The sequence below is a fragment of the Prinia subflava genome, chromosome 10, assembly GCF_021018805.1.
Source record: "Prinia subflava isolate CZ2003 ecotype Zambia chromosome 10, Cam_Psub_1.2, whole genome shotgun sequence".
NCBI lineage: Eukaryota > Metazoa > Chordata > Aves > Passeriformes > Cisticolidae > Prinia > Prinia subflava.
In genome coordinates this window covers 26,006,639-26,033,786 of record NC_086256.1, presented here as the reverse complement: position 1 = coordinate 26,033,786, position 27,148 = coordinate 26,006,639, and the positions used below count along the sequence as shown (strand labels likewise).

The window sequence follows — 27,148 nt, the reverse complement described above, 5'->3', positions numbered from 1 at the left end:
GCTCATACCATGGGAATGATTATTCAGCCCAGCCTGGTTCCCATCTCCTGCTGGAATCTTCACCTGCTCCGTGTGCCACAAAATTGATGCGCTGAGGAGAGGGAAGAAGGACACTCTGCCACATCAGAGCTTTTCAACTTTAACTAATGAGCCTCTCGCAAAGGCCACAGGTTTTGTTCCACCTTCAGAAGAAGATTGACCAAGCAATATATATTGTTAGCTAAATTAACACCATTAAACTGTAGTGGTTTCTCTTATAATGAGGTGAGATCGTAAGGCTCCTGTGTCAGATACCTTCATTGTAACTGTTACATTAATGGGGGAAAATTCTGCTCATTTGCAGTAACACCTTCACTGCCACATCCACCAGCTCTTGATTAATGAGAAAAGTGGTTTGTAAGGCACTTATTAGACATTGGCAAGTAAGGGATGTAAATCTGGGGAATCACAGCACTGCTCTATACCCTTAATCTCAAATTATTCATGACTACTGAGAATACTGTAGGGCTAATTTAGCTCTTCCAGTCCTTATAAATCTACTGGAAATAACAAAAACACCTGATTAACTGAACATGGACGACCACACTGAAGTCAAATGGGATTATTAAAATCCACTAAAAATGTTACTTCTTAGTATTTTTTTTTTTCATTTATTTGAAATCTATTTCTAAGGAGGCTGATAAAAACACTGCTAAATGCTGAAAGAGGGCATCATGGACGGAGGTGGCAGCCCAAGTGTATATTTTTATTTCACTGTTTTTCACCTAAAACATTATTGATCCTTATTCATTAACAATTTGCTGGACAGAAAGAGCACATATACATTACAACAATTTTAATATTGAATAATTCTATATTGTTTGTACGTAATGTGCTGCTCTAAATGTTAAAACTGCTGTAGTTTAGGGCAGAGATGACACTCACCCCTTTTTCTCCAGAACGTGTAGCTGCTCAGAATTTCTTGGATTAATCCCTTTATTCCTTTAGGTCTGTACCAACATTTCTAAGGAAGATGCTTGTTTGGGTAAAGCAGCAGTGTTTATGCAGGTCGAGGCTCATGCTGCTGCCAGTCTCTGGGGACTGTGGATTTGTTTCACAGAGAGCCATTAGTTGGGGATGTTCTCTTTTTAAGTCACTGCTCCTGTGGGATGTGAATCTGACTCGTTGGCTTAAAAAGTAAAAGCTTTAGTAACTACCTAAGTACCCTTTAAGCTCTCTGTTAGGCTGAGTTTATTAGATTGGTTCACATTAGTTGAAGAGATTGTAGTGGATTTTTTTTTTTGAGAAGTAGCCTTATATACAAACCAGCTTATCTTCTTCATGCTAGCCTGTCTTGGCCAGGCAAAGTCTAGAAGATTTTCTCTGTCTTTCTGGAAAAAGAAATGGGCTATACTATAGAAAACTGATGATCCTCATACTGAGAGAGGCTGCAGTGATCTCGAATTCCTCATAAACAGATGTGGGTCTCTCATTCAGCACTATACAGATACTACTGAAAGTTTAAAGCTCCTCAACATTAGCTGAAAAATATTCTACTAAATAAGAATGTGTTTTTCTATGAGCTACAACAAGAAATAGTGACAATTTCATGCTTAAGCAATTTTAGACTGGGTCATATCTAAATTAAAGCAGTAGAGACATTGCAATTCCTGATGCAAACTCAGACTTTTATTCCTTGTAGCATGATGTTCATAAGAAAGACATCTTTTAGCAGACAGACATTTTTCCTGCCTCTAATTTTGCAATTTCTTCTCATCCTGTCAAAAATCAAGCCTTGCAAGGCGGCTTTGGTGCTAGATTTATGTGAGATAGCAGGCTGCCCAGTACACATAACATAATTATTACTTGTACAATCAAGCTTTATCCATCCTGAGCTGCAATTAGCCCCAGACTGGTTTGTTGGAGCTTGAATCTTTGCTCAGTCAGCCATAAAGCCTCTACTCTTGCTATAAAAAATTAATAGCTCTAACATGAACATTTAAGAGGACCTGGCTACTGCCCATGCAGTGGCTACAGGCTTGGAATGCTGCAGCAAAGAGGAAAAATGCAACAGTTTTGAGTAGGATCAGCTGTAGAACAGTGGCCTCTTGAAGCTTCTACGAGTCCTGCCTTGGGAGCTGGCACAACAGGTGCTGTAAGTTTGTTGCTTTTTCCTGCTAGATTAAATAGGATGAAGATGAGGAACCTGAGAGGAGTTTTAAACTTCCATTTATATCAGCTGAAAACCGTGCACGCCATCTGTGAAATCAGCTGTAAAATATGCTGTGAGATCTGGAGCACTTTTTTCTGAAAGACATAATAAAAGGGCAAAATAGAAACATTACCATTCTATTAGATGTCATTGTTAAGAAATAAAATATACTAAAAAAATACATTCTTCTTGCAAGGCATCCAGAAAAGTGCATTGAAAGAAAAATTTCATGCCATTAGATCTTTATGGATGTTATTCTTAGCTACTGGTCTAAGTTGTAACCACTAATTTTCACCTGGAGAATAAAATCAAGAAGAGTGGAAACCCTTGACCAGATACAGCTTTAGCTAAAACTAGAGTTTTATGTCCCACGGCTGAGTCAGAGCCTCTAAACTGAGAAAATCATCCTTAGAAATAAAAGAACCCCCAACCACACTATTTTTGGATTAGGTCAGGTAATATCTGAGGGGATGGAAGTACATGAAACCACGTTGGATTTGGTAAATATGCCCCCATTGCAACCACTACAGTTCGTAGCTATTTTGGCTCTCAAGTCCAGAGAAAAGCTATACACCATTATTTTTCCCCTCCATTATTTCACAAACAATATTAGCACTCCAACAGCTTCAAAGAAACTTCTATTTTTGTCTGAGACTGAAAATTCCTTTCCTCTCCACCCTTTTTCTGAGCATTTGCTGCAAAATCTCCAGGAACAGAAATTTTAAGCAGCAACAAAAATAGCCAGCCACTCTGTTCGTGGAATAATCAACTTCCTTTTTATTTTATAACATTTTTGCCATCCAATAATTTGAAAGCATTCTATAAGCATTGATTGTTCAGGCTTCATAATAGAAAGTGTCATTAAAGAAGGCTAAGGGACTTGGCAGGGCTTATACAGCAAAATCAAAGTTGTACTTTAAGGTAACTCAGCTCCAAGTACTCTCCTTCCTCTCTGTAACCTGAATCTTCTTCAATTCAACAATCTGTTGGTGAGCAAAGTTTCCTCCCACTCCATTCCATTTTAGCCCTTCTGCACTAATCAGTTATATTTGGATTTGTCCTCGGGCTCGAAAGCCTCTGGAACCAAAGCTTTAGTGTAGAGTGTGTAAATAGCTGCTTCCTCCTGCTCTTGATGGCAGCAGCTGTAAGAGCCCTGGGTTTAAAAACTAGTACAAGGATGAATTAGAAGAGGAAAGGGCTGTTTGTTACTCTGGAATGGTTTACTGGATACAGCTAATTTACATGTGTCTTAGTCTCTTTGTGTCCTACTGACCCTTAGCTGTCAAACTGGGTCAGAAAACTCATCTGGGGACAAAGAGTTATGAGTGAAAAGGAGATATGTTGCTGGAATTAGTATGTCATGACTTTTCAAAGATCATTTATTACATAAATTCAGATTGTAGTTTTTACAAATCCTGAGAACCAACTCAATTGCCAATGAGATTATCAGAGTGGAGAATGCTGGATGATCAGAAGTTAAGCATTCAGTTAAAAAAAAAATCCAGTAAACTGGAATGGAGGTTTTTAAATATGTGTCTCCTGTTGGTATTTTCTTCTTACTTGAAAGCTCCAGTATGCAAAATTGTATGTCACAGCAATACATGTCAGTGTGTGCCTGAGGAAATGCTGGACCAGAACCTCTGCCAATACTGTTATTTTTCTGTAGACCCACTCCCAAACTTATTCCAGGAGAGCTTGTTCTGCTTTCCTTCTAACATTTTTCATACCATCAGATGCTTTAGCCAAAAATTTTTGGACAATTTGGAAGAATGCTTAGCATAACTTGTATAATGGAAGAGTGACTAAAGACTGAAATGTCATGCAGAGTTTTCATGCAAAGAGTTTTTGCACATAGGATAGTCTGTGTGCACCTGTGGCCTTGCAAAAATTGAGGTTTCATCCTCTAGGGACTATGGATTTTTACAATTACAAAAGTGCACTCATCCAGCCTGCAGCAGACTCCAAGCTCTTGAAGCAGCAGCTTTTCTGTGTCTTTGTGGCACCCTGGGTGTTGGTCAGAAACCCAGGGCTCAGCCAGGGTCCTGCTCATCCATTCCAGAAATCAGCTTCATTTGAGCTCCTTGTGTGACTGACAGCTATTGTCTGTCAAGAGTTTTGGTGCTAGCCCCCATTTAAAGATGAGGAACTGAGACACGAAGAGGGCTTGAGTGGATTTTACCAGGTTGCGTAGTGAAAGGAAAATGGGGAAAGGCTTTAAGCTGTAAGAGAGTAGATTTAGAGACTTAGATTGAACATTGGGAAGAAATTCCTCCCTGTGAGGGTGGGGAGGCCCTGGTACAGAGTCCCCAGAAAAGCTGTGGCTCCCTGGCAGTGTCCAAGGCCAGGCTGGATGGGGCTTGGAGCAACCTGGGACAGTGGAAGGTGTCCCTGCCCATGGCAGGGGTGGCACTGGGTGATCTTTAAGGACCCTTTCCCCCTAAATCAATCTGTGGCTCAAGGATTTCTCCCTTTCAGTTTTTCACCTACACAGTCCCACCAGCACCACACAAGCTGAGACTGGAGGTGGTGGAGCCCCTGGTCAGCCCGAGGTGGGTGGAGGACCCAGACAAAGCTGCTTAAGGCTATTGAGGTATTTTTGTGCTCTCAGAGCCTTAGCAAGTAATTTCTTCCCCTCAGTGGGCTCCTTGCAGAAACAGATTCGCTCATTAAGGCAGAAAGACTGCAATGGCATTTTGGGGATGCTGCTTTACATCATCAGCTAAAACACATAAGGATCCGTTTGCACAGGAGGATGAACCTAGATTAACAGATTTAAAAAGTGCTTGAGGGAATTTATACATCATGATTTGGGCAGCAAAGGGAAAAATGAGGTCTTTTACAAATATCAGACATTGAAACAATTACCTTGGTACACCTGACAGCCAGCAGATACTTCATGGGCTGACATGGCTGGCACTTGCTGCACTGGGAAGTGACAGAAAGCACATGGGGACATCAGCTGAAGGCTCACAGGCACTTGCAGGAGTGGAATTCTGCAGGAACAGAGCAAAATCCAAGGCTTGCACTGTGGGCAAGAGCTGTAACACTCAGCTGTAACACACAGACCCGAGGGCGGCTGCAGAGGCTGGGCTGGGATATATTCTCTCTTTCCATGGATACATTTTATGTTTCCTCCTCTTCTCTGAAAGCAGGGATGAGGAAAAAACAGCAGGATTGTTTTACAAACAATTAAAAATCAAGCATCTTATTTTTTCTGTATTTCAGCTGCTGAGGAAGTAGTTACAGGGGTCTTGTCTTTGAGAGGGGAGAAGAAAGCTAAAATCTGTCAGTGGATAAAGCTCTGTTTGAATAAAGCAAAGATGCTGATTTGCATGTAGTCAAACTGCTACCAGGAACTGATATGAAGACTTATTCTTAAGCCTGGAATGTAAAACTCTCCTAAGCTTGTTAGACACAGAATTAATTTCTCCTTTCAGATTTTTTTTCAGATTACTGTAGCTCAGAATGAACACCAGAGAACAAGCTGATTCAATCCCTCTTTGGAAAATCACGCTGATAAATATGGCTTTCCTGTAGTGTCACACTGCTGTCCCCTTTAGCTCACGTGGTCAGATCTGATGGCAGGGAGGCTTCACCATCCTGTGCCCTGGTCCTTCTGACCAATCTGGGCCACTTGGAAGGAGCTGAGCTTTAAGTCACCACAGTGACTCTGTTTCGGTGATTCCAATGCCCCAAGGCCTGTTCTGTGTCTTTGCTCTACCAAAGGTACATCTTTGGGTCTCTTGCTCCTGCACCAGACATCTGGGGGGACTTCAGGCTCCTCTCTGAAGCGAGCTCATCTCTGTCCAACAGCTGACCATGACCATGGGACAGAGCAGCCCACCTCAGCTCACAAGCTCCTTTGCTATCCTTCTGGAAGTCCTGCTTGGGAGACTTTTTTTTTCTGTGGGTTTGACTATCTTCCTTTGAAGAACAGAACCTGCATGGCAGCTCAGCCCAGAGCAGAGCACAGCTGAGACCCTTTCTGCTCTGTGCTCTATCTTTCTCCTCTCTGGTTGATTCTGATTGCAGCACTTGCTGCTCTTTTCTTCCACAGCACATCATCAGCTTCACGGCTGCTCCATTTACCCTGGGCTGCCTGAGAATTCCATGGACAGGTGCCTCCTCGGGTCTCATTCACTTAAAACTGTTAACATGAGGAAAATGCTTCTTGCAAAAAAAGAATAAGAATCACTGATGATAACTGAGTAGGTCCTGTGGTGCTGTGCAAAGGTGGGCAATGTGATCATCGCACTTCAGATGGAAGTGAAAGCAGAGACACATGAAGTGATAAACCCAAGGACTTGTAGCAGATAAGAACAATCTCTGAGACACAGACTACTGCTTTATTCTTTATGCAAAATGTCTTTCCATTTTTCAGTGTCATAATACCTTTGAAAAAAATGGGCTGAACTTATCTTGCCTTCTCTGAGCTTCACTGTTTCCCATCCATCTGCAGTAAATAAAATGTTGCTTCTTGCCGTTGGTTCAAAGCATTCCTGAGAGTTTTGTGCAAAACCTAGAAAACAAAAGGTTTGCTCCATTCCCGTTTCCCATGATGTGCAATCTAAAAGAAAAATGAAGAGTACTCTGCTACACCATGTATTGCACTTGACCAAAAGTAGTAACTTTGAAATCCCTACAGCTTGTAAGTAATGGAGGGATGGAGTACCAAAACCCTCATAAATGGTAAAATTATGAGCTAGCTAAAATCCAACTGCCTACAAACAGAATTGGATGTATTCCCCTCCATCTGTTATCTTATTTTTTCTTTGTTTGTTTATTTTTAAACAATGTATAAGTAATATTTAACATTTTGCTTAGTTCAAGGAAAGCCAAGCTTTGTGTTTTACATTAAAAAGCACCATCTTAGATATGTTAATTTTCTAAATGTTGCAGAAAGTTATTTATTACTTTCCTTTGAAAGGACATATCTGAGAATAACAGATATAAATTTTTATTTCATCATTATGGGAAGCTACAGCCAGGAGAATCCCACTTCAGCATAGAGGATTCTCAATTTTCCACGGAGAACTGGGATGTATCAGCATTTTCCTGGAATTCAAGGGAACATAAAACCCACAGGATTTCAGAGAGACCTTGGTCTTCTGCATTTCCACTGACAGAGGGGGGTCTCTGTGGGATCTCAGACCAAGGCCTCAGGTACATCTCTCAGATTCCAGAGTAGAGAGAAATATTAAAAAAAAACCCCCAAACCCCAAACCTGATCTTATTAAAAATGTTCATATATTTGTACAGTTATTTTATTTTGACCCTTGAGAACTGCAGGTAGACGTGGCCCAAAAAAGTTACTGGTGATGCCTAATACCAACTTTATTGACTCTCACATAAAAGGTTGCTCCACCAGTGAACCAGTAATGACCAATTTGGTAGCTGTATCTCCACTGTATATTAACACATCTGTATTATACTTGACTCTCATCTCTTGGGAAATAAAAGGTTGCATGCACTGAGGTAGCAATATTTTTTTCCCTGAGAAAGTTTTCTATAATTTCTATTTTACAAAGGATTTAAACTTACTTTTTTTTTTTTTTCTTTTTTTTCTTTTTTTTTTCTTTTTTTTCTTTTTTTTTTTTTTTTTCTTGAGCATTGCTGTGCACACATCTGGGCTGGCTCTATATTATCCTGTGTATCTTAGTATCCATGGGTTATTAATTAATGTTCTCTAAGTAAGACAGCTCAACCCACAAATCAAGCAGACACTTCAATCTGCAGTATTTTAGCTTAGTGTCTTAGTGAGCTCATAAACTACCATGTGTAATTATATACAATTTTAATCTTTAAAGAAAAGTTACCTAAAATAGAAAGACTGAATTTAGTGGGGCTTGCCCTACGATACAATGCCAACTAAAAGGCCACAGATGTCCTGTTCTCTTGTTCATACTGAAGCTTGATGAAATTTGTCCCAGTGGCCACAAAGTTTGCACTGCACTTGCCAGCTCTGTATCCTCACATGATTTAAAAAGATGGATTTTGCCAGTCTCCAGAACCTTAAATGCTCATGAGAAGTAGGATTCAGCCATGGTATTCCCAGAAGATGCTGAGTCAAATTCCTGCTGCACTAATGCCAGTGAGGAGACAATAGATTTCTAACAAAGAAGAATTTAGCCTGTTTTGCTTCTTGAACTCACCTTAACCTCAGAATTTAGAAAAGGGACCAAAAGCTGAACAGCATTTACAAGTGGTAGCTGGGTGAAACCACAGGGATAACAGAAAATAATTGTGCAGAGCATCTATACCTGATGCTGCCCTTTAAGCCAGCACTTCAAAGAGACCCTTGTTGACATGACAGTTTTTATCACAGAATAAATATTGCATTATTTGCTTTCTTTATAATCTTCTCTGCTTGAAAATCTACCAGCTCTGATACTTAGCAGGTGTTTTAGTTGCCATGCCCCACCCTTTATCTACCACAAATTTAATACAGATTGTTTTTCCCTGGAGTTCTGTGATGGCTTTGTAACTGCAAACTTTGTATGTTCTATATGCCTGTAACAGTCTTCAGAAAATGTTTTCAGGGCATTTGCATTAATTAGAGAATTTGAATATTCAAAAATTTAAGATATTTCTGATACTGTAATCTTTGCAAAAATCCTTTGGCTAGAATTTTCTAAATTACCTTTTAATTGGAAAAATACATTGAGATCCCTCTAATAGTTTAAATCCTCCCTTAGCAGTTGTCTTTTCAGGCTTCTGTTACTTGTTTGTTCAAGTTTCCTTCTCAGGGGTGTTATGAGAATTAATGCAATGCAGAATGATTTTACAATGACTGGACAACAGAGACAAGTGGATAAGTACCAGTTACAAATGCACACGTGATTTTTTCCTTATTTCTCTCCTGTATATTTATGCTCTTTTGGAATATACCTCCATAGAGCTTTAAAACAAGGAGATCTTTAAAAGCAGATTATTTTCTTCTGTACCCACACAGATTCTCTGCAGGTGTTTTTCCAGTGGTTAATTTATGACACGCTATGAGGTGCAGCATTAAGCCAAAAATAAACTCCTGGCTCCTCCACTATTCCTTTCCAAGCGCTCATTTAGTGTAGGTCTAGGAAGATGGTACATATACACAGTAATGCATTTTCCAATCCTAATATTATCATTTTGAATTCAAAAGGGACTCAATTAGTCATCGTTACAGTTTCACGGCCTGAAACCCTTTAGTGTTAATAAGTAAACTGAAAAAGTAAACTCCTATCTCTTCTATTTAACCAAATATGTGAATTTTTCAATAGTTAGAAATTTTAATACAGCAGTAGGTATGAAAACTAAAATTCTCATGACATTCTCTTTCTGTAGCTTCACATGGTGTCATGAAATTATGCCCAGGATCTTCCCTGTCTGTGCTAAGGATGACAGAGGGAATGAATGTGCTGTGCAATATATTTTTCCCTGATTAATGATAGGAAGTGACAAAAACATTTGTGGATTTTTGCTCTGTTGTGGTGCAAAGGCTGGTCTGGCCAGTCTGGAAGCGACTGGAATGTTTTCTTCACTTATACTGATTTATTTTTTAAGTTGAAATGGCAACTAAATTATCATCATGGCTTTTATGGGCCAGTAGAGCAATCTATTGCATTTCAGTTTGGCTTCAAATTTGTGCAGACCTTTTCACACAGTGAGAGGAGGGTTATGAAGTGGTGTAATCTCAAATATGTGAATTTCAACCTGGGAAGGAAAAAAACCCCACCAGTCTAGGAAGACAATGCTCAGACTTCAATGTGCAGACTCTTTCTGCATGGAAGTGGTGGCTTGGGAGTATAAATAGAAGTTTGAGAGGTGTCTGTTTTAGACTTCTGGAATTTAATTTCAAAAGGATATATAAAATTAATGCAATCTGTGTTTTATGGTCAGAAACTACTGCATGGCTGTAACTGTTTATGGTTACAATTCAGTGCCTTGGTACATGCTCAGCATGAAATATGAGCAGGGTCTTTCTTTATACATTTATTGTTTGCAGAATCATGTCCAAATCATGTTACAAACAATTACACCACATCAAGCTTGAGTATTTATCTGGTTGTATAGACAGATTATTATATTCTTAGACTGTAAATTCCTGTTGGTTCACAAGAACTGTGCTCTCCTGGAGGCAGTCAGATTCCTGCGGACCCTTGAGAATATTAACGCCTCACATGTATGCACAGAGCATATTTATTCAGTGACACAAATTTCATTATTATGGGTGGGGATGCTGAATGTTCAGTTGCAGGACTGTTCTGCTGGAAATATCCTTCTTTTAGAGTGCACTTACAGACCACTTTACTGATGGGAAGGAAAAATTTCCCACCAAACTCCAAAAATCACGGGAAAGGGCGTGGTAAAAATGTCACGATGAGTGCTGATGTGAGTGAATGTGAATCCAACCTTTTATTCCCTGTAAACTCATCAGCTAGAAAAATTAAAGGTCTCACATTTGTATATTTTAATTCATTCTGTGCTGTTGCACCTTAGACTAAAAACTGGAACTGATTGCTTCAATATCTGTAGGAATCTACATGACCTTTGTCATCTCTGAAAATCTCATGATCTTGCATAGATGTTTTAATTAAATCTCTGCAAGGTATTAGAAAAATTAACCCATTCTACAGGTATGGGTCTGAATTACAGAGGAAAAATGTGGCTTGTCTTCACTGAGTTCCTACATGATGAAATCAATACTTGATTCGTGATTGGGCACACAAAAAAATTGTTTAGGCACCATTTAAAAAATGTTTCTAGGCTGATCCACTTAGTTGGAGTGATTTGGACTGAAAGTAAAATGCTGCTGTTAGAGATACCCAAAATTTCAGCACCTGGATTTGGTGTGAGTCACTTGAACTCGTCACTGCTCTGACTTGAACTCTGGCAGCTCCAGAGCTCTTGGTCAGGGCAGTCACTGTCCAGTGGTGCTGGTTTGGACAGAGTGACATGGGTCTGTCAATGACCCTTTGCAGTGAAGACAAACCACAGTGTAACTTTTCCAAGGACATTAAAAGAGAAAGCAGCCTGGGTCTTCTGAATCTCACCTGTTTTCTGTCCAATGTGTGAACTGTGAGCTTATGTACAGATATTGCTGAATGATTTTGTGCTGCTGCTAACAGACAAGAATCTGATGATGCATATTTTTCATTAATGACTAGCATGAATGGGGAAAAAAAACCCAACAATCCCTCCCCTGATGATTTGTGAAGGTTTCCCTTCGACAGTAAATATTATCGCTGATGATGTTAATGAAGACATTAGTTTCACAGCATTTGAAGTACTGAAACACTCCACTGTTAACTAGCCTAGTGGGGTTTATGCTAATGTAAAATATAATAAAGTGGAGGCCACTATCTCTTTAAGCTGAAAGAAAGGAAACTTGTTTCTACTTCCAAGGGATGCCTAGTGTGTGCTTATCTAATTGCCTGTGTATTTTGTCTAGGTGTTGAGGGAAAGCTAAGAGAATGAAGGCTCTAAGTCCCCAGTGGAAGCATGATATGGCGATGCAGTGCTGGTGCTGAATTGCTCTCTCTGATGGCTCTATGGGAGTGGATAGCACTGAGTCTTCATTGCTGGGTTTTAGCAGTTGCTGCTGTCTCGGATCAGCATGCCACAAGCCCCTTCGACTGGCTCCTCTCTGATAAGGGACCCTTCCACCGCTCACAGGAATACACTGATTTTGTGGACAGAAGCCGACAGGGATTTAGCACAAGATACAAGATCTACAGGTATGAAGCAAAGGGAAAGCAATGACAGAGATGCTGTCCTTAGAAGTTGTAAATGATCAATAAGGGTTTCCTTAAGGGAAAGGTTCAGTTGTGGGAACAAATCTATAGAAACCAAATTCATTGCTGAAATATGTGCAAGGCCTCTGTGTATTATGGAAATGCTGCTTGTGTTGTTTCTGTTTGGTTTGAAGAATTTTTTATAATTGATTATGTTGCTCTGAAAAGCTTTGTTGTTTACTACCTACCTCTACTCTGTCCTGGTGATACTGTCAAAAATGTGCTAGAGATTCAAATACCACTTTGGTTGCAGAGGGATCACCTTTGATCATGCATCAAGTTCAGTTGCTTTCTGTGTGGCTCATCAAGACTTAAGCTGAGGTTTTAAGAATGAAATTGTGGCTCTGCATGTACTGCTGACAGAACAGACTTCGAGGTACAAAGGAGGGCATTTCAAAAGTGACTCAAAAAGGTTTCATGTTAGTTTATGCCAATGCTTTGAAAAGGGGTGTTCTCTTCCCTGAGGAATTGAGTGATAAGAGCCACTGTGGATTTTAACAGGGCTTGCAGGTGTTTGGTCCATCACAAATCTTAGCATTAGGCTGGCCCAATTCAGACCAAGAAAAGAAAAAAACAGAGGAAGACTTCAAAAGTATAGGTCTGTTTGGGAATTTGGGCCTTGCTGTGGAATTGCTCCAATGACATGTTTGTAACCTGTGAGTCTCTACTCTTTTGAGACAGCCCTGGTGAAATATCTTCTCAATCATTTGCAGTGGGTGTAACTCAGTAGCATCTGATATCATCACGGACATGGGAAGGAAAAGGGGAGTTTGGTCTAATATGTGACCCAATGGCAAACAGACAGAAGGACAAATGAGAGACCAGGGGAGACTAAAGACTGAGAAAATAAATCTATAAGCAGAGAGACGTTACCAGCTTAAATTGTGATGGATTCCTCCCAACAGCCAAAAGAAAGGGGGACAGCAGGGCAATACACGGCAGATTTTCAGCTCCCCTACTAATTGTCCATCCTACAAACACAGACCATATTGGTATGGGAAGGCACACTCTGATTTCACTGAAAACCACAGAAGAGATTGTGCAAATGTCATACCTGTTTTAGGCTACTATTCCCTAGTGATATCCAGTCCTTTACAAGAAGGTAAGAGTGATATATGTCTGTATGTATATTATATTTAGTTCAATGTCCAGTGGCCTGTGACAAATATGCTGGCCGCAGTATGTAAAGATTTCATTTTTAAGGAATTTGTTTTATTTTCCTTTCCCAAATACATGCAGTAGAGGGCACTCTGTTGCAGGTCAATTTTGCAGTGGGCTCCTTAGCGATATACAGAGAAATTAAACACATTTTGAAAATAAAGTGTGATTTGGAAATATGCTTGATGAAGTGGCTTGTCTTAACAGAACAGCATTGCCCAATATTTACTGCATTTTAAAAGCCAGCTGTCAGGACCAATAATGTAAAGCCAATAATGCAGAGTCTGAGGCAGCATATTTTATTCCCATTATTCTGTATTAGTCAAAACTGAACTGAAATTATCTTGCTAAAACATGAAAGATGGAATTGTATTTCATTTGAGCTCTTACAATCAGGTCCTTGAGAATTTTGCTCCTTTCAGCCATCATTACAGCAACATTGTTAAGTTTCACATATCTGTAATCACTCTGCTAATATTTATTTGGGTTTGTACATAGGTTTCAATTGACTTTAATTTACACAATCCCAAAGAAAATGTTTCTCAGCTTTAATGCCATTCTCTGCATATTCCCTCCAAGAAATGAGCAAGGAAGTCAAAAGAGGCACAAGCTGAACCTTTTTGATTCAGCCCTCAAAAAAAAAAAAAAAAAAACTTACTGTAAAGTTTCCTTGTAAAATATGGTCCCATTAGTGAGCAGTGCAGAACACCGTGACCTTGTTAGAAGGCACACACTGTAAATTTAATCCCTGTTGCTTTTCTATGAGCTTTCCCAGGATGTGGAACTTGGAGCCTAATTGTTTGTTCATTCCCTCACCTGTCTTTTACCGAATGGAATCGATCCCTCAGGGACAGGTCCTTCTTTGAAGGGAGAGGTAAGGAAAGCACCTGCCTGCATGGGCTCAGCCATGTTAACAAGGGAGAAAGGTGCTAACAGAGCCCCTCCAGCCCCTGAGCTCTTCAGCCCCTTGAAGCACACACCTGAGACCTGACATTTAAAGATTAAGGATGAAGGCAAATCTTCATCATTTTATATCCATGCCAGGTCAAAATCTGTGGGGCTCACAATGAGTGAGATGTGTAGGGTGAGGGACTCCAGGGAATTGTGTCCCATTTGAACCCTTCCTGGCAGGAGGTTGGTAGCACAGTGGCATCAGACAGAAAATGACTGCAGAGCCCCTTTTCTTTTAATGGCACAAATGTGGCAAGTAGCTGTAGGCTACCTGAAAGAACACCTCTCCTCTGGGGAAGGGGCTGTCCCCAGAAGGACCAATGGGGCTTTGAGCAGCTCTCCTCCTGTGTGTCCAGACTGACAACATCCAAGCCTCATACAAGAGATGACCACTTCTATCTCTCTGCCAAAACCCATCAAGTCCTGCTGCCCATGGGAACCAACTTAGGGTGACCAACCTCATGCTGGGATTGTTTGTTTACAACTAACAGAAACAGAACGGCCTTAATAAAAATAAAACAAACCAGCAGGGAGTTACACATATTCCATGTCATAGTTCAAGGTGTGTAGCAGGAGATTACAACATGAGATCGCTTCCTGATTTTTGCTTTCCAACAATGGAACAATTATTCAGTGACTGGAATGATATTTTCACTTCCCCTCCATTTGCAGTCTCAGGAGAGGCAGTAATGATGCGGAAAAAAAATCTTGATGGAATCTGTAATATCACAAAGATTTTATTTAATTCCCTCATTAATAAAATTCTCTCTTTTAATCAAACTCATATAAAAAAGCAGAAAATACATGTTATTCTGGTTTTGGTTATATCAGGTAGTGCATTTTTCTGTAAATATGAAAGTTACAGGTACAAAGGCCTTTGTCTTGTACCATTGTTTGACACTGGTTTGAATGGGATCAAGGTCATACACTGCAGGCCCGTGGAAGATACAGAATGATTAAAATCAGATAATAGGACAGAGAACTGGAAAAGCACTCAGTAGAGAGAATAACAAAGAATATTAAAATGGACTTTACTTGAAGGAAACGTTGTCATTATTTTTCAGCTATTGAGTAAAACAGTGTTGTGCTAATTCTTCTATTTCTGTCACTTGCGTGGCAGGAGACAGACTGATTTTAAAGTTTAATTTCACATATGGCAATTGTTTTTAATCATACTCAGTAGGCTTACTTTTTTCATTTCTTATTTTACATAACCTGTTTCCATTTAAAATTAATGTAGTCAAACTTTTAGCCTAAAACAAGAAAATTGATCCCTCTATGGATTGTGTGCTGGCACTTCTGTTTTCATGGAGTCACAGGCTGGTTTGTGTTGGAAGGGACCTTAAAGATGACCCAGCTCCCATGGGCAGGGACAACTCCCACTCTCCCAGGTTGCTCGAAGCCCCATCCAGCCTGGCCTTGGACACTTCCAGGGATCCAGGGGCAGCCACAGCTTCTCTGGGCACCCTGTGCCAGGGCCTCCCTCTCCTCACAGGAAAAAATATCCAATCTAAATTTACCCTTTTTCAGCTTAAAGCTAAGCTCCCCTTTCGCATGCCAATGAGGCAAAAAGCAACTGCTTTGTATCCACACCCTCTGGTCACTGTAAACAAGCGTTCATCTGACCATGAATGTTATAAATCATAGGGATGGAGCCAAAGATTTGCACCAAGGAACACACTGATTAACTGAGCCCAGTTTCTAATAGGAGGTCTTAACTTCAGCATATTTTTTTAAACATAAATGTTACACTTTTTCTTACCTCCCTATCTGGCTTTCATATTATAAAACAATCATGTGATAAAAACAACGAGTTGTGGGAATGGACCAGCAAAAAAATCATCTGCTGCCAATATTTTATTCTATGCATTAAAGTTCAGTTATGTTCATGGGCAAACAGGCTGACTCTCTCCAAGGCCAGGAAGAGTATTCAGTGCTACAGGACAGAGCTGGAAGAGACACATAAATATGAAATAAGTTTTAATCTGGCATTGCAGAACATGAAATAACATGCAACTGGTGTTATCAACGTTGTCATAAGTTGGAAATGGTGGGCTGGTTGTGCTGATAATGTGGCAGTGTTCTATTCCCTCTAATGTTTCAAAGGAAATACCCTCCTGTAGGAAATTTAATAATGGCCACAGTTTTTGGTATATGTGATCTATGAAGAAAATCACCAAGAAAGCACCTAGATGGCTGCTGAAAACCTCTAGATTCATGGGAATGCTATGTCAGTATTTCATGGAAGGTGGCTCCTGCAGTTAGCATCAATAAGTATTTTGGCAAGGAAAAACAAGTTTATAATTTGTTATTTAATACACAAAGGGAGTGCTGTGCCTCTTATGTAAATCAGCTACCCAGACAAAGGGATTTAAATCCAAACAGAATGAGCCGAGAGGTTACCAGGATGGAAAGAGTGATTGTGAAATTATGCAAAGAACCTACATTGTATCAGAAGAGGTAATTTCTACAGAGATAGGGAAGTATTCATGCTATCAAATAAGGTCCTGAGGAAATCTCCTCGGGGATACTGTGGAGTTTTGTTGAAGCAAAATGATTTAAAACCTGAAACAGATGTGAAGAATCGGGGGAAGAAAAAGCCTCACTCTTTCTTTTAAGGTGGAAATACTTGACAATGCTTAGGTGGGGAAAAAGAGAGCTGAATGAGGATACAGTTCCTGTCAACAGAATACATATTGTAAAGTGAGATGAGCTATCTAAACCAAAAGCCATTGCTGTCTCAAAACCAAATTTGCTATGAATAAACTGGCTATGAATAAATTTAAGTTGGTTCTTTAGGAAAAGTTCCTAATCATTAAAGAAATTCTGGGACATATAAAGTTACAGAACCTTCCCAAGCCTACAGAGGAGGAAAGGGTTATAAGATATGATGCAGATAAAAGTGGATGAAGTTTTAGTGGCCACTGACATCCTTTGGGGCAACTACACCTAACAAGTGCCCAATACTACTCTGCAAAAGGGAAAAATAAGGGAATCTCTTAAAGCAATGAGTAGCTCTTGGCAGCATGGTATTCATGTGGTTTAAGAAGATTCCCTTGGAGATGGTTTTAAAATGGATTGTGTTCACGAACAGCTACAAAAATAAAAGCATTTGAAAATAATGCTATCAAGTTAAAGATAAGAACACATTGGGTTCCTCTCCTTTGTTCTGAATCCTCTGGTGACTGAACCCATAGAGCAAAGTGAGCAAGACTCAAGACTGTAACAGAACACTCACGAATATGTTTCAACTCCTGTGTGTGAACCTAAGGAAGGCCAGCATCAGTTGGTTTTGTCATTTTTTTATTCCCTATCAAAATATTTTAGCCCACAGTTCTCACTAGACTTCTTGACACATCTGACAGACAGTCTTAATAAAATCCTAGGGGGTTCAGTTGTGCAGGTACACAATATGCCCTGAATCATAATTTTCACTCCAGTGTACAGTCTGGAATAACATTTCCTTGTGCTCTTCCTGAGGTTGATTTGAACTGATTGATCTGGAATTTCAAAGCATGGAGAAGAACTAACAAAAGCCTTCCAACAGTGGTTTTGAAGACAAGGGTTTTAACAGAATAAAAGGAACGGTTCTCTCTGTTTTTTCCAGAAATTCGCTCCATCAGTAAATTGCCTCTGGTCTATGTTGTAACTGGTCAGCTTCTTTAGGGAATATTCCATTCAACTTGGTGAATAAAATGTACAGAAATCAGATGAATCATCATTCCCAGAATGTTTGCAAAAGGCTAGACTGGGGAATGCACTAAGTCCCCTTTTTAAATTCAGGGGCTCACAGGCTGGTAACAGGGAAGAGCAGCTCAAAGAGAGTTTTTGGGATTGTGAGTTGATAAATTTCCACTAGAAAGATATTTGTAGCCCAGAACATTTTTAAGAATGTCTGGATATGAAAAACATCAATGAGTTTAATTTTGAATTGTGAGACAACAGCCTCTCTTATTCTAGTTAGTTGGGCATAAAAAACCAGGACACAAGTTAATTAACTAGATTTGGTGAAACTGCTTGAATAAGGACATACCTGAGCAAAATTAAAGCTTTAGATGATGATATTTCCAAGTCTAGAAATACCTGAATACTGTCCTCCAAAATCATTGAATTCCCATCCCTTTGTTCCAAATGCAAATCCTTTTCATAGGAAAGCCTTTTTGTTTAAATTTTAGAGCCTAAAAACTGGTCAGGTCATGATGCTTTACAATTAGCAATTCCTGTTATCAATGTTATATTAGTTTCTTGATCTTTATCCAGGAGATTCTCTGGAGGGTATGTGCTTGTGAAAAGGTGGAAATGAAGGAGGAGAAAATTTAAACTGAGAAGCCATGCATACATAACAGAAAAGTTAAGAACATCTTTCAGATGAGTTATAACCAGAGCCTAGCTTGGTTTAGCCAGAATATTAAAGGACTGACAAGTCCCTAGACTTCACAAAGGAGGGTTTGGCTATCTCCAATAGCACTGGGAGAATCAGAGGCTTCCTAAGATGGATATCAGAGACATGAAAAGTGCAGAAGATAAAAACTGGATGGTTGTTTAGGTCTGTGCTCACAATCCCAGTTGTGTAAGGGGTCTGCCATGCATGGATAAATGACAGCTCCATGGGCAGTAATGAAAGAACCTGAGATCCTGTGGGTACTTGTGGCCAAATAAAAGGGCAGACAGAAATGAAGGCTCAGAGATGGACAGGAAGACAAGCAGGCAGTTGTTATTCTCAAAATGACCCCGTCTTTCCAGCTCTCTCACATCTATGAGCCAGCTCAGCAGAGAAGTCATGCGCCCTGGGTTAAGGAAAGCACTTTTTACTCAAGAACAAAGGAGCAATCAAGTTCATTTTTGAGACTGATCCACAATATCAGCCCACATTTGAAGATCTTGGAAGAAAGTCCCCATCCCTGGAAGTGTCCAAGGCCAGGTTGGATGGGGCTTGGAGCAGCCTGGGCTAGGGGAAGGTGTCCCTAGGTGGTGGAACAAGATGGGCTTTAAGGTCCCCTCCAACCCAAACCATTTTGTGAGTCTCTGAAGAGCATGACAGCCCCTGAAGAAACAGTGTATTTTTGAGTGATTCTGGCTTCCTCCAGAATCTTGCAGAACATTTATTGTATCACAAGTTGTCAGAGAGCCTGTATCTACAGAACTCAAAGGCCTCTAGGGTGTTTTGCCAGGGGGCAGACTCAGACCTGCCCCATGTCCCCTCCCTGCCCTTGGCTGGCTCAGTATCAGTCCTGGGTTTCACAGGAAGGCTGGAATTTCCCTTGGTGAGACAGAGCAGCACTGGGCAGGGTGCTGGGGAACAGTGCTGGCTGTGCCAGCAGGATTAGGAGTGCTCTCAGGAGTCAGCTTGACAAGGACACGAGCGTGTTTCAGCTTGGCAACAAAGGAGACTATTGATGCCGAGTTTGCCTTCTGTATGTCTTTTTTTTTCATAATACACTGCAGGAGTCTGTGTTTTGACAATCTCTCTTTGTATTTCTCCTTATTTGTTCTGTGTATTTAATAAAAGATCCTAAAGAAACTCAAATGGCAAGGAGAAGAGCAAATCTTATTTTTTGTAAACATTATTATAATCTATTTCTAGAATATACCCTCTTTCAAAATCTAATATTTTAAGGATAATTATTAGATCAAACCTCCTACTGATATGTTTCCCAAGAACAAAGAACATTTATTTAGAGAATATGGTGTGTCATCATTTCAGTTAGTGAGTTCATGAATCATTTAAGTTGCCCTAAAAAAATTAGTATAATAGAGGCTGTAACTTAATGGTTTCATGCAATCACTGAAGTAGTGTAAAAGCTGTTTAACACTAATAACAGATACATTCTTCAGTCAGCAGGGTAGTCTGACAGGGTTTTGTGCATGAAATCAGGTCATTTTCATTAATTCTTTGAAGACTTTTCGTTAGTTTGTTCTTTGTTCTTTCATTTGCCCTTCCTTTTCATTTTCATTCCAGTATCCCTGCTGGTACTATCAGTGATGCTCAAGATGTAGAGGATATCAAACACTGATGACTTTCATAAAGGAGAAATCAATTATCAAGATTTCTTTTAGTTACTGAAGAAAGAAGAAAAATATTTTATTACTTGAATCAAATTCTCTGTTCTTTTGTTTTAACCTCCATGTTGTTGTTTTCCCTTACTGCTGGTAGGGCAGTAGCTGTCTCTAAAAAGAATGGCTTTCAGATTTTTCTTTTTGACCATGTGTTGTCTACATGGGTGGCATGTTATACAGAAAAAAATGACTGAGTAGTACAGAAACCTCTGTATAAAATGCCAGTGGTATTGATTGGAGTGTGTGATTCTTTGTATAGAAGAGCATTTGTGCTTTTTCCATGCAGAAAAAAAGAACAACTGACAGTGAATGTGCCCACTGAAGAATTTTTGTCATTTTCTTCTACCATCATTAAGTTAAGGCTGTGGTCAACATCTCTGAATCCAAATCTTAGTTGTCTTCTAGCTTGGATTGATTGATTCTACAGGTTTTCACCAGTAGTCATTATGCTGGTTGTGATTTTTTTTTTTTTTATTTTTTTGTAGCTATAGGTTTATTCCAGTAGAGACCCTTGTGAAGAAAAGCAATACTTCAAAATAATGTCTTGTTGTTCGATTCTGCCCAGAATCCCAATATGATTGTTATGGATAACAGTGTTCTTAGGGTCATTAATGGCTCTGTATCTCAATTCATCTTCTGATACTCTCAATTTCTACTTTATTTATGCAGCTTGAGAAGAGAAGATATTGTTACTGACCAGACAATTTGATATATACAGAGCTCTGAAAAATACACATGCAGAGCCCACCAGCAATTTAGAAGTTGTGTATGCAGGTCTCGCATGCATCCAAGAGACAGAATCTGGCTTTGAGGAGTGAATGCTAATTTCTCAAGGGAAAAGCACACACAGAGGTTTTGACTTATATGAGTAAAATAATTTAAAATCAAAACAGAACAGACACACAACCAAACATTCAAAAAGAAAGCAGAATCCAGGAACTGAGGAAATATAATTGATTAATCTAAAATAAATATTTGTGTTTCAGCTAATTCTGAACTATATCCTTACAGTCCTTGAACTACAACTAATACAGATTTCTTATCTACATCCTGACTGCTAGCAGTAGAATTGGATACTTTACTAGGAACTCAAATACAATATCATCTTTGCTTCCTGATAAATATGCTCTAATAATAGAAAGTAAATAAAGACATCAGTTTATTATCAAGTCACATCTAATTGCATTTTATTTAAACTACATTTTTAGCCATTAACAAAAACCACAGATTATAATATAATAATGAAGGCTAAACCTTACACAGCATAACCAGTCTGATAACCTGCATTAACATCCCGAATGTGGCCTTTTGTCTACATTTCATGTATTTAACCATGCAAAATAAATTTAAAAAATATGTTCAAGTGATTCAAACAGGATACATAGGATTCAAGCAAACAAGCAAGAGACCAATTATTTTCGGAGATGCTTCAGTTTCAAAACTCTCAGGAATTTCAGGCCTGCTTTGTAGTGGAGAAGCAGGTGGACTCACAGCCCTGCAGGGTAATTAGTCAAAAGCCTGTGAGCCAAAGGTGTGTTGAAGATGAAGGCTGGAGGCAAGTGACTGCACATAACAGGAAGAAAGTTCCTCTTCATCCTCCTCATCTCCTCAGAATTTGACAAGTAGGGCAGCTCCTACAACAGGCATGAGGCTCTGGAACTAGAAGGACAGACAACTGATGAGCTGGGCAAAAGTTTTGTTATGGGGCCTCCTAAAACACCACCATCTGTTCCCTGAAACACCTGGATGGCTTTTTGGAACTGGTCCTATGGGACCTACTTGGAAGATGCACTCCTGGTCTGCTGCTTGCCAACAGCTGGGATTTTGTGAGCAAAGTGGAGGTTGGGGCCACCTTGGCCACAACAAGCACAGAGTGGTTGAGTTTAACATCCCTGGTGGCAGGAGGAAAAATGCCAGCAAAACCTCAACTCTGGCCATGAGGAGAGCAACCTCAGGCTGATCAGGGGACTGGTGAGCAAGGTCCCCTGGGAAAATGTTTTAAAGGTGCTGGGGCCCATCACCTCTGGTCAGTTTTGCTGCTCAGCAATTCCCAAATGCTGGAAATCAAACAGAGGAGGTGGAAGACCAGCTTGGCAGAACAGGGATCTTCTCTTCGAAACAAGGCTAAAAAAAGAAGGTGTGGAAGCAGGGTCAGATGATCTGGGGAAAATACAGAGATGCTGCTCCCCATTGTGGGGAAAAAATTTGTGCAGCCAAAGCTCAGCTGAAGTTGAGGCTGCCAGAACTGTTGGGGAAAATTAAAGTCTTCTCAAATACATTAATGGCAAAAGGCAGAGTAAAAATAACATCAGCACATGCCAGGATGAGGATGGTCACCTCACAAACTGGGACAGAGACAAGGCAGAGGTGTTTAATGCCTTCTTTCCCTCTGTCTTCAACATGGATGATGGACCCAGGGGATTTCAGTGCTGTGAGCTGGAGGACCCTGCCTGTGCCAGTGATCAACTCTCAGCCTACCCTGAACTTGTGAGGGATCTGCTGCTCCAGCTGGATCCCTACAGATCTATGGGGCCTGGTGGGATTCATCCAAGAATCCTCAAAGAGCTGCTGATGTCATTTTAAAACCTCTCCTGATGATTTTTGAGCAGTCTTGGGAATCCAGAGAGGCCCCAGCTGGCTGAAATCTGGCAAGTGTTCTGCTGATATTTCTGTACATATATATGTATGCATGTCAATTTGTGTCTATGTAGAGATATGTGGATATATACATGCATAAATATAAAGATAGATATGGATGAGTTAAATAAATTAATGATTCATCTTTTTGCAGAGAGAATACTGTTCATTAGAAAGAAAAGCTTATATCCTCTGCAGTCTGGTGTCTGAAAAGGAGCCTTTGGCTAAGACATTAATGAAGTTTGCCATGGACATTTGCTCGTGAATCAGACATCCAGAAAATCTTTGTAACCCTGGCAGTGCCAAAAGGTCTTTCCTGATTAGATCCCTGTATTAAAATGCCTATGATAGAAACATTCTGTCAGATCTTGCTTTTGATCACACTTTTGGTCAACTCTAGATTACGCCTTAAACTTACCCATTAAATTTTAGCTGTGGCTACAATAGAAGACTTCTGAGAATCTGTAACAAAACACATTACCATGAAAATTAATTTTCTTTTTCATTACCATGAATGTTATTTGTCATATATGGGCTACTATGATTTTGCTCCATTTCTTTCTCTGTCTTTCCATATGATTCTGGATATAGTTAATGAAATTAGCCTTGACAAGGTACAGAAAAAAAATGTATATGACTACACAAGCTCTTCATTTAAATCTCAGTTTCCCATGGATTCCTTGTGTGATAATGTCATGGGAAATTCATATGCCACAGATTTTCCACCTGTACCTTAATTTCTAGGTCCACTATATGCTCATGTGTTGATGGTGCTAAGCGCTGTCAATATATGTTTGAGGAATATTACAAGTTGTGCACAACTCCAAACTTTCAAAGAATCTGGAAAGAGTTGGTGTTGAATTCAGTGCCCAGGAATGCTTTGTTCCTTAGATACCTTTGCCTTTTCACTTTTTTTGTTTGTTTGGTTTTGATTTCTTGTTTTGTTACAGATCTTGTGTAGTGTCTAGAAGATATTTTTTTGTAGTTGCTTTGAAATTTGATTTTCCTTTTAGTAGAACTATTTCCCTTGTGGTTGACTTCAAAGGCACATCTTTTTATTTAGGATTTTGCCTGATGAAGTAATGTTTATGTCTGTTTTTACTGCTGACTCCTTGACCTGGATGAGCACAAATGTGTGCTTGTTTACGTGTTCTGAAGTAGCAGTTCTGTGTGACTTGGGTATGTGTTTCCTTGGCACCCAAACCATGAAGGAGTCTTAGAAACCAATATAATACATCAAACTCCCAAACTTGTTCTTTCAGAGACAAGAACAATCAAAAAAGAAAGCAAAATAAATAATCAAACTGTTCAATTTTTTTAAAGTGATGGTCATTTTCCCATTCTATGAGATTGGTAAAATATGAATGACTTAAAAAGGAATTTTAACCATAGTAATTATTGGAATTTAGAGATAATTAACAAGAACACTTAAACATAAAAGGCTGAGAAGTAGAACAGTAAAATGAAAGAAAAGTCATTGTACTTCTACTTTTAAAAATGTCTTCATGTATCAATTCTCTATTTCTGGGGAGACAAAATTACATACACAATGTATAAGTCACACTTATTTCACTCTATTTCTCTTGTCTTCACATTTAAACTATGAGAATTCCAAACCATGAGTGGGGTTTGCAAGGTATTATGTTGCTGTTGACAGCAATAAAACAGTCTTTGTGTAGTATTTATGCTAAAACAAAGTGGGACTTGGCAAGTTTCTATACCACAAAAACTGAGGTGATGGGATCTGAGGGTCCTGTTTGAACTCAGCTTAAATATTTGTAAATTCTTTTGTAAGGCTGATATGCATGAGTTACCATTCCTCTCTCCCTCTGAAGAATTAGTTCTGTCGCAATAACCAGACTAAAAGTAGGCAAAGGCCAGTTTTAGTTAAGTAAACTTGGTAATATTTCAGAATTAAGTCAGGGAACAGAATTTTTGAGAGAGGGTAGGGTGGAAGAGAGGAAGGTCCACCTACTCATTACCAAACAAATTTGTGGCTGACAGCTCTGTCTGAACAGCGGGTGCCTGAGATGAAGTGGTTTTATCCTTGTGAAACATGCATTTGTGAAAAAAACCTGCTTTGCTTCTCTGTTGTCATGTGAGATCATCCTGAAACGTGCTAACAAACGAGTAACTTCAGAAGGAGCTGGTCTGGCAAGGAACGTCCCTTAAAGCCACTACACAAAGGAGGATGATGGTAACAATCCCACGAGTGGAAAGGCCACCAGGGTGATTTCCTGCTAACACTGCCTGCTGAGTGCAGGGAGAGGAAAGTGGCTCCAGACTAATACCCACAGGGCAAATCCAGGGAGCCAGCTGTTCTTCCAGTGCCAGAATGAATGCAGGTGGCCTTTGCACAACTTCCTGTCCCCTGGATGATGGCTGATGATCTGACTGCATCTTATCTTGCAGTCAAGGCATTTGTAAGAGGGTCATGTTTTGGCACTCACATTAAACTCTGCAGGGACATTTTTGGGTGTGCCATTGTGATAACATTATTTTGCCCGTTGTGAGGTATGGTCATCAAATGTGACAATAGTTTTAAAGTGATTTTGCGGCTTTATATGTCTAGAAATGGGTGAAATTCATTTGAGGATGTATAGTAAGTTCAGAAATAGATATACTCATCTGCCTGTAACACCTCCCTATATCTGTAACACCTACAGCCACAAGGCTGATCCATGACTGCCACTTTTTAAGAAACCAGGTTAAATCAAATCTAGAATCAGGCTAAATGGGAAAGGTGGTGTTCTTGACTGGTAAGGACCACTAATGCCACTAACTTGAAAAAGCACCATAGAATCATAAAAATCACAAAATGGTTTTGGTTGGAAGAATCTCAAATTCTATCCTATTCCACCCCTTGCCATGGGCAAGGACACCTTCCACTAGTCCAGGGTCCTTCAAGCCCCGTTCAACCTAGTCTTGAACACTTTGACACAGCTTGTGCCAGAGGTTTTTCCTTCCAGTCTTTTCCCATGAGACCCCACCTGGCACTACACTCTGGGGCCCTCAGCATGAGAAAGACGTGGACCTGCTAGAGCTGGTCCAGAGGAGGCCACAGAGGTGATCCAGGGGCTGGAGCCCCTCTGCTCTGCAGCCAGGCTGGGAGAGCTGGGGGTGTTAATCCTTGAGAAAAGAAGGCTTCAGGGAGACCTTGGATCCCCTTCCAGAGCATAAAGGGGCCTCAGGAGAGCTGGAGAGGGACTTGGGACACAGGCCTGGAGTGACAGGACACAGGAATGGCTTTCCACTGAGAGAGGGAAGGGTTAGATGGGATATAGGGAAGAAATTGTTTTTTGTAAGGCCTTGGCACAGGTTACCCAGGGAAGCTGTGGCTGCCCCATCCCTGGAAATGTCCAAGGCCAGGCTGAACAGGGCTTGGAGCAACCTGGGCTAGTGGAAGGTGTCCCTGCCCATGGCAGGGAGTTGGAACTGGATGAGCTATAAAGATTTTCCAACCCAAAACATTCTGTGATTTTTATGATTCTCAGAAAGAATGTAAGAAGCTGGGTGTTTGTCATTATTCAGGCAATCAGACAGTATCACCAGTTTTCCTCTGCACATTTACTACTAATCAATATAGCTCTCCACAGTTTATCATTTCATGAGATGTATCACTGCATATCTCACCTGTCTGGTCTTAGCAAAATGTTCTGGAAGGTGGCCTACAATATATAACTAAGAGTCAAAACACTCTCTAGGTTTTCTGCTTGCTGAATTAAATTATCCTGCCAAAGGTTTGGTAATACCTTTCAGTCAATGCTGCAAAGTAAGAAAGGAGTGAAATGAATGACTTCACAAATGCCTCAGGCAAAGACACTTGTGTTATTTATCCTTTGGTGTTACCAGGTCTTGAAAATCAGGAATCATTCCATCTCTGTAATAACATTATGCAAAAATGACATGACCTGTGAATTAGTCTTGTGAGGTATTAAACTCTCTGTCTCAGATGAAGTAATCCACTTCTAGTTAAAGCAAGGGGGCTGAACTGACAAACCACAGAAATTTCTGGGTCTAGACTAGCATGAAATGGTATGCTGATCTTCATTGTAAATTGACAGGCATACACAGAGGGAAATACATAAAAGTATAAATGTGTCCACTGTGGACTTGATGCTGAGACTAATCCAGCAAAAGGATTAGGATTTGGGATTTATTTAACTCCTTTCTAATAGAAAGAGTGATGGTGTTTTCTTCGCTGATAGCAAATGGTGGAATTTGGAGCAGTACTATGGAGATTTAATTCCCATGCTGTGAAATGAGGAACAGTCATGCTCCTCACAGGCAGAAGCAGAAAGTGAAGGCAGAAGCCTTCACAACCAGAGTGTTCAAGGACTATACACTTACTTTTTACGAGATCAACTACTACTGAGTGCAG

The 27,148-nt window shown here is 40.0% G+C and overlaps 1 protein-coding gene across 2 annotated transcripts in view; it reads left to right on the top strand.

Annotated features, from left to right (window-relative positions):
• Positions 1-27,148, top strand: part of BRINP3 (BMP/retinoic acid inducible neural specific 3) — a 206,833-nt gene that overhangs the window by 5,776 nt on the left and 173,909 nt on the right. For both annotated transcript variants that reach the window (XM_063406514.1, XM_063406515.1), the window contains exon 2: positions 11,622-11,907. In XM_063406514.1, the coding sequence (XP_063262584.1) occupies positions 11,672-11,907 (236 nt within the window). In that variant the 5' untranslated portion in view covers positions 11,622-11,671. The remainder of the gene's footprint in view (positions 1-11,621; positions 11,908-27,148) is intronic.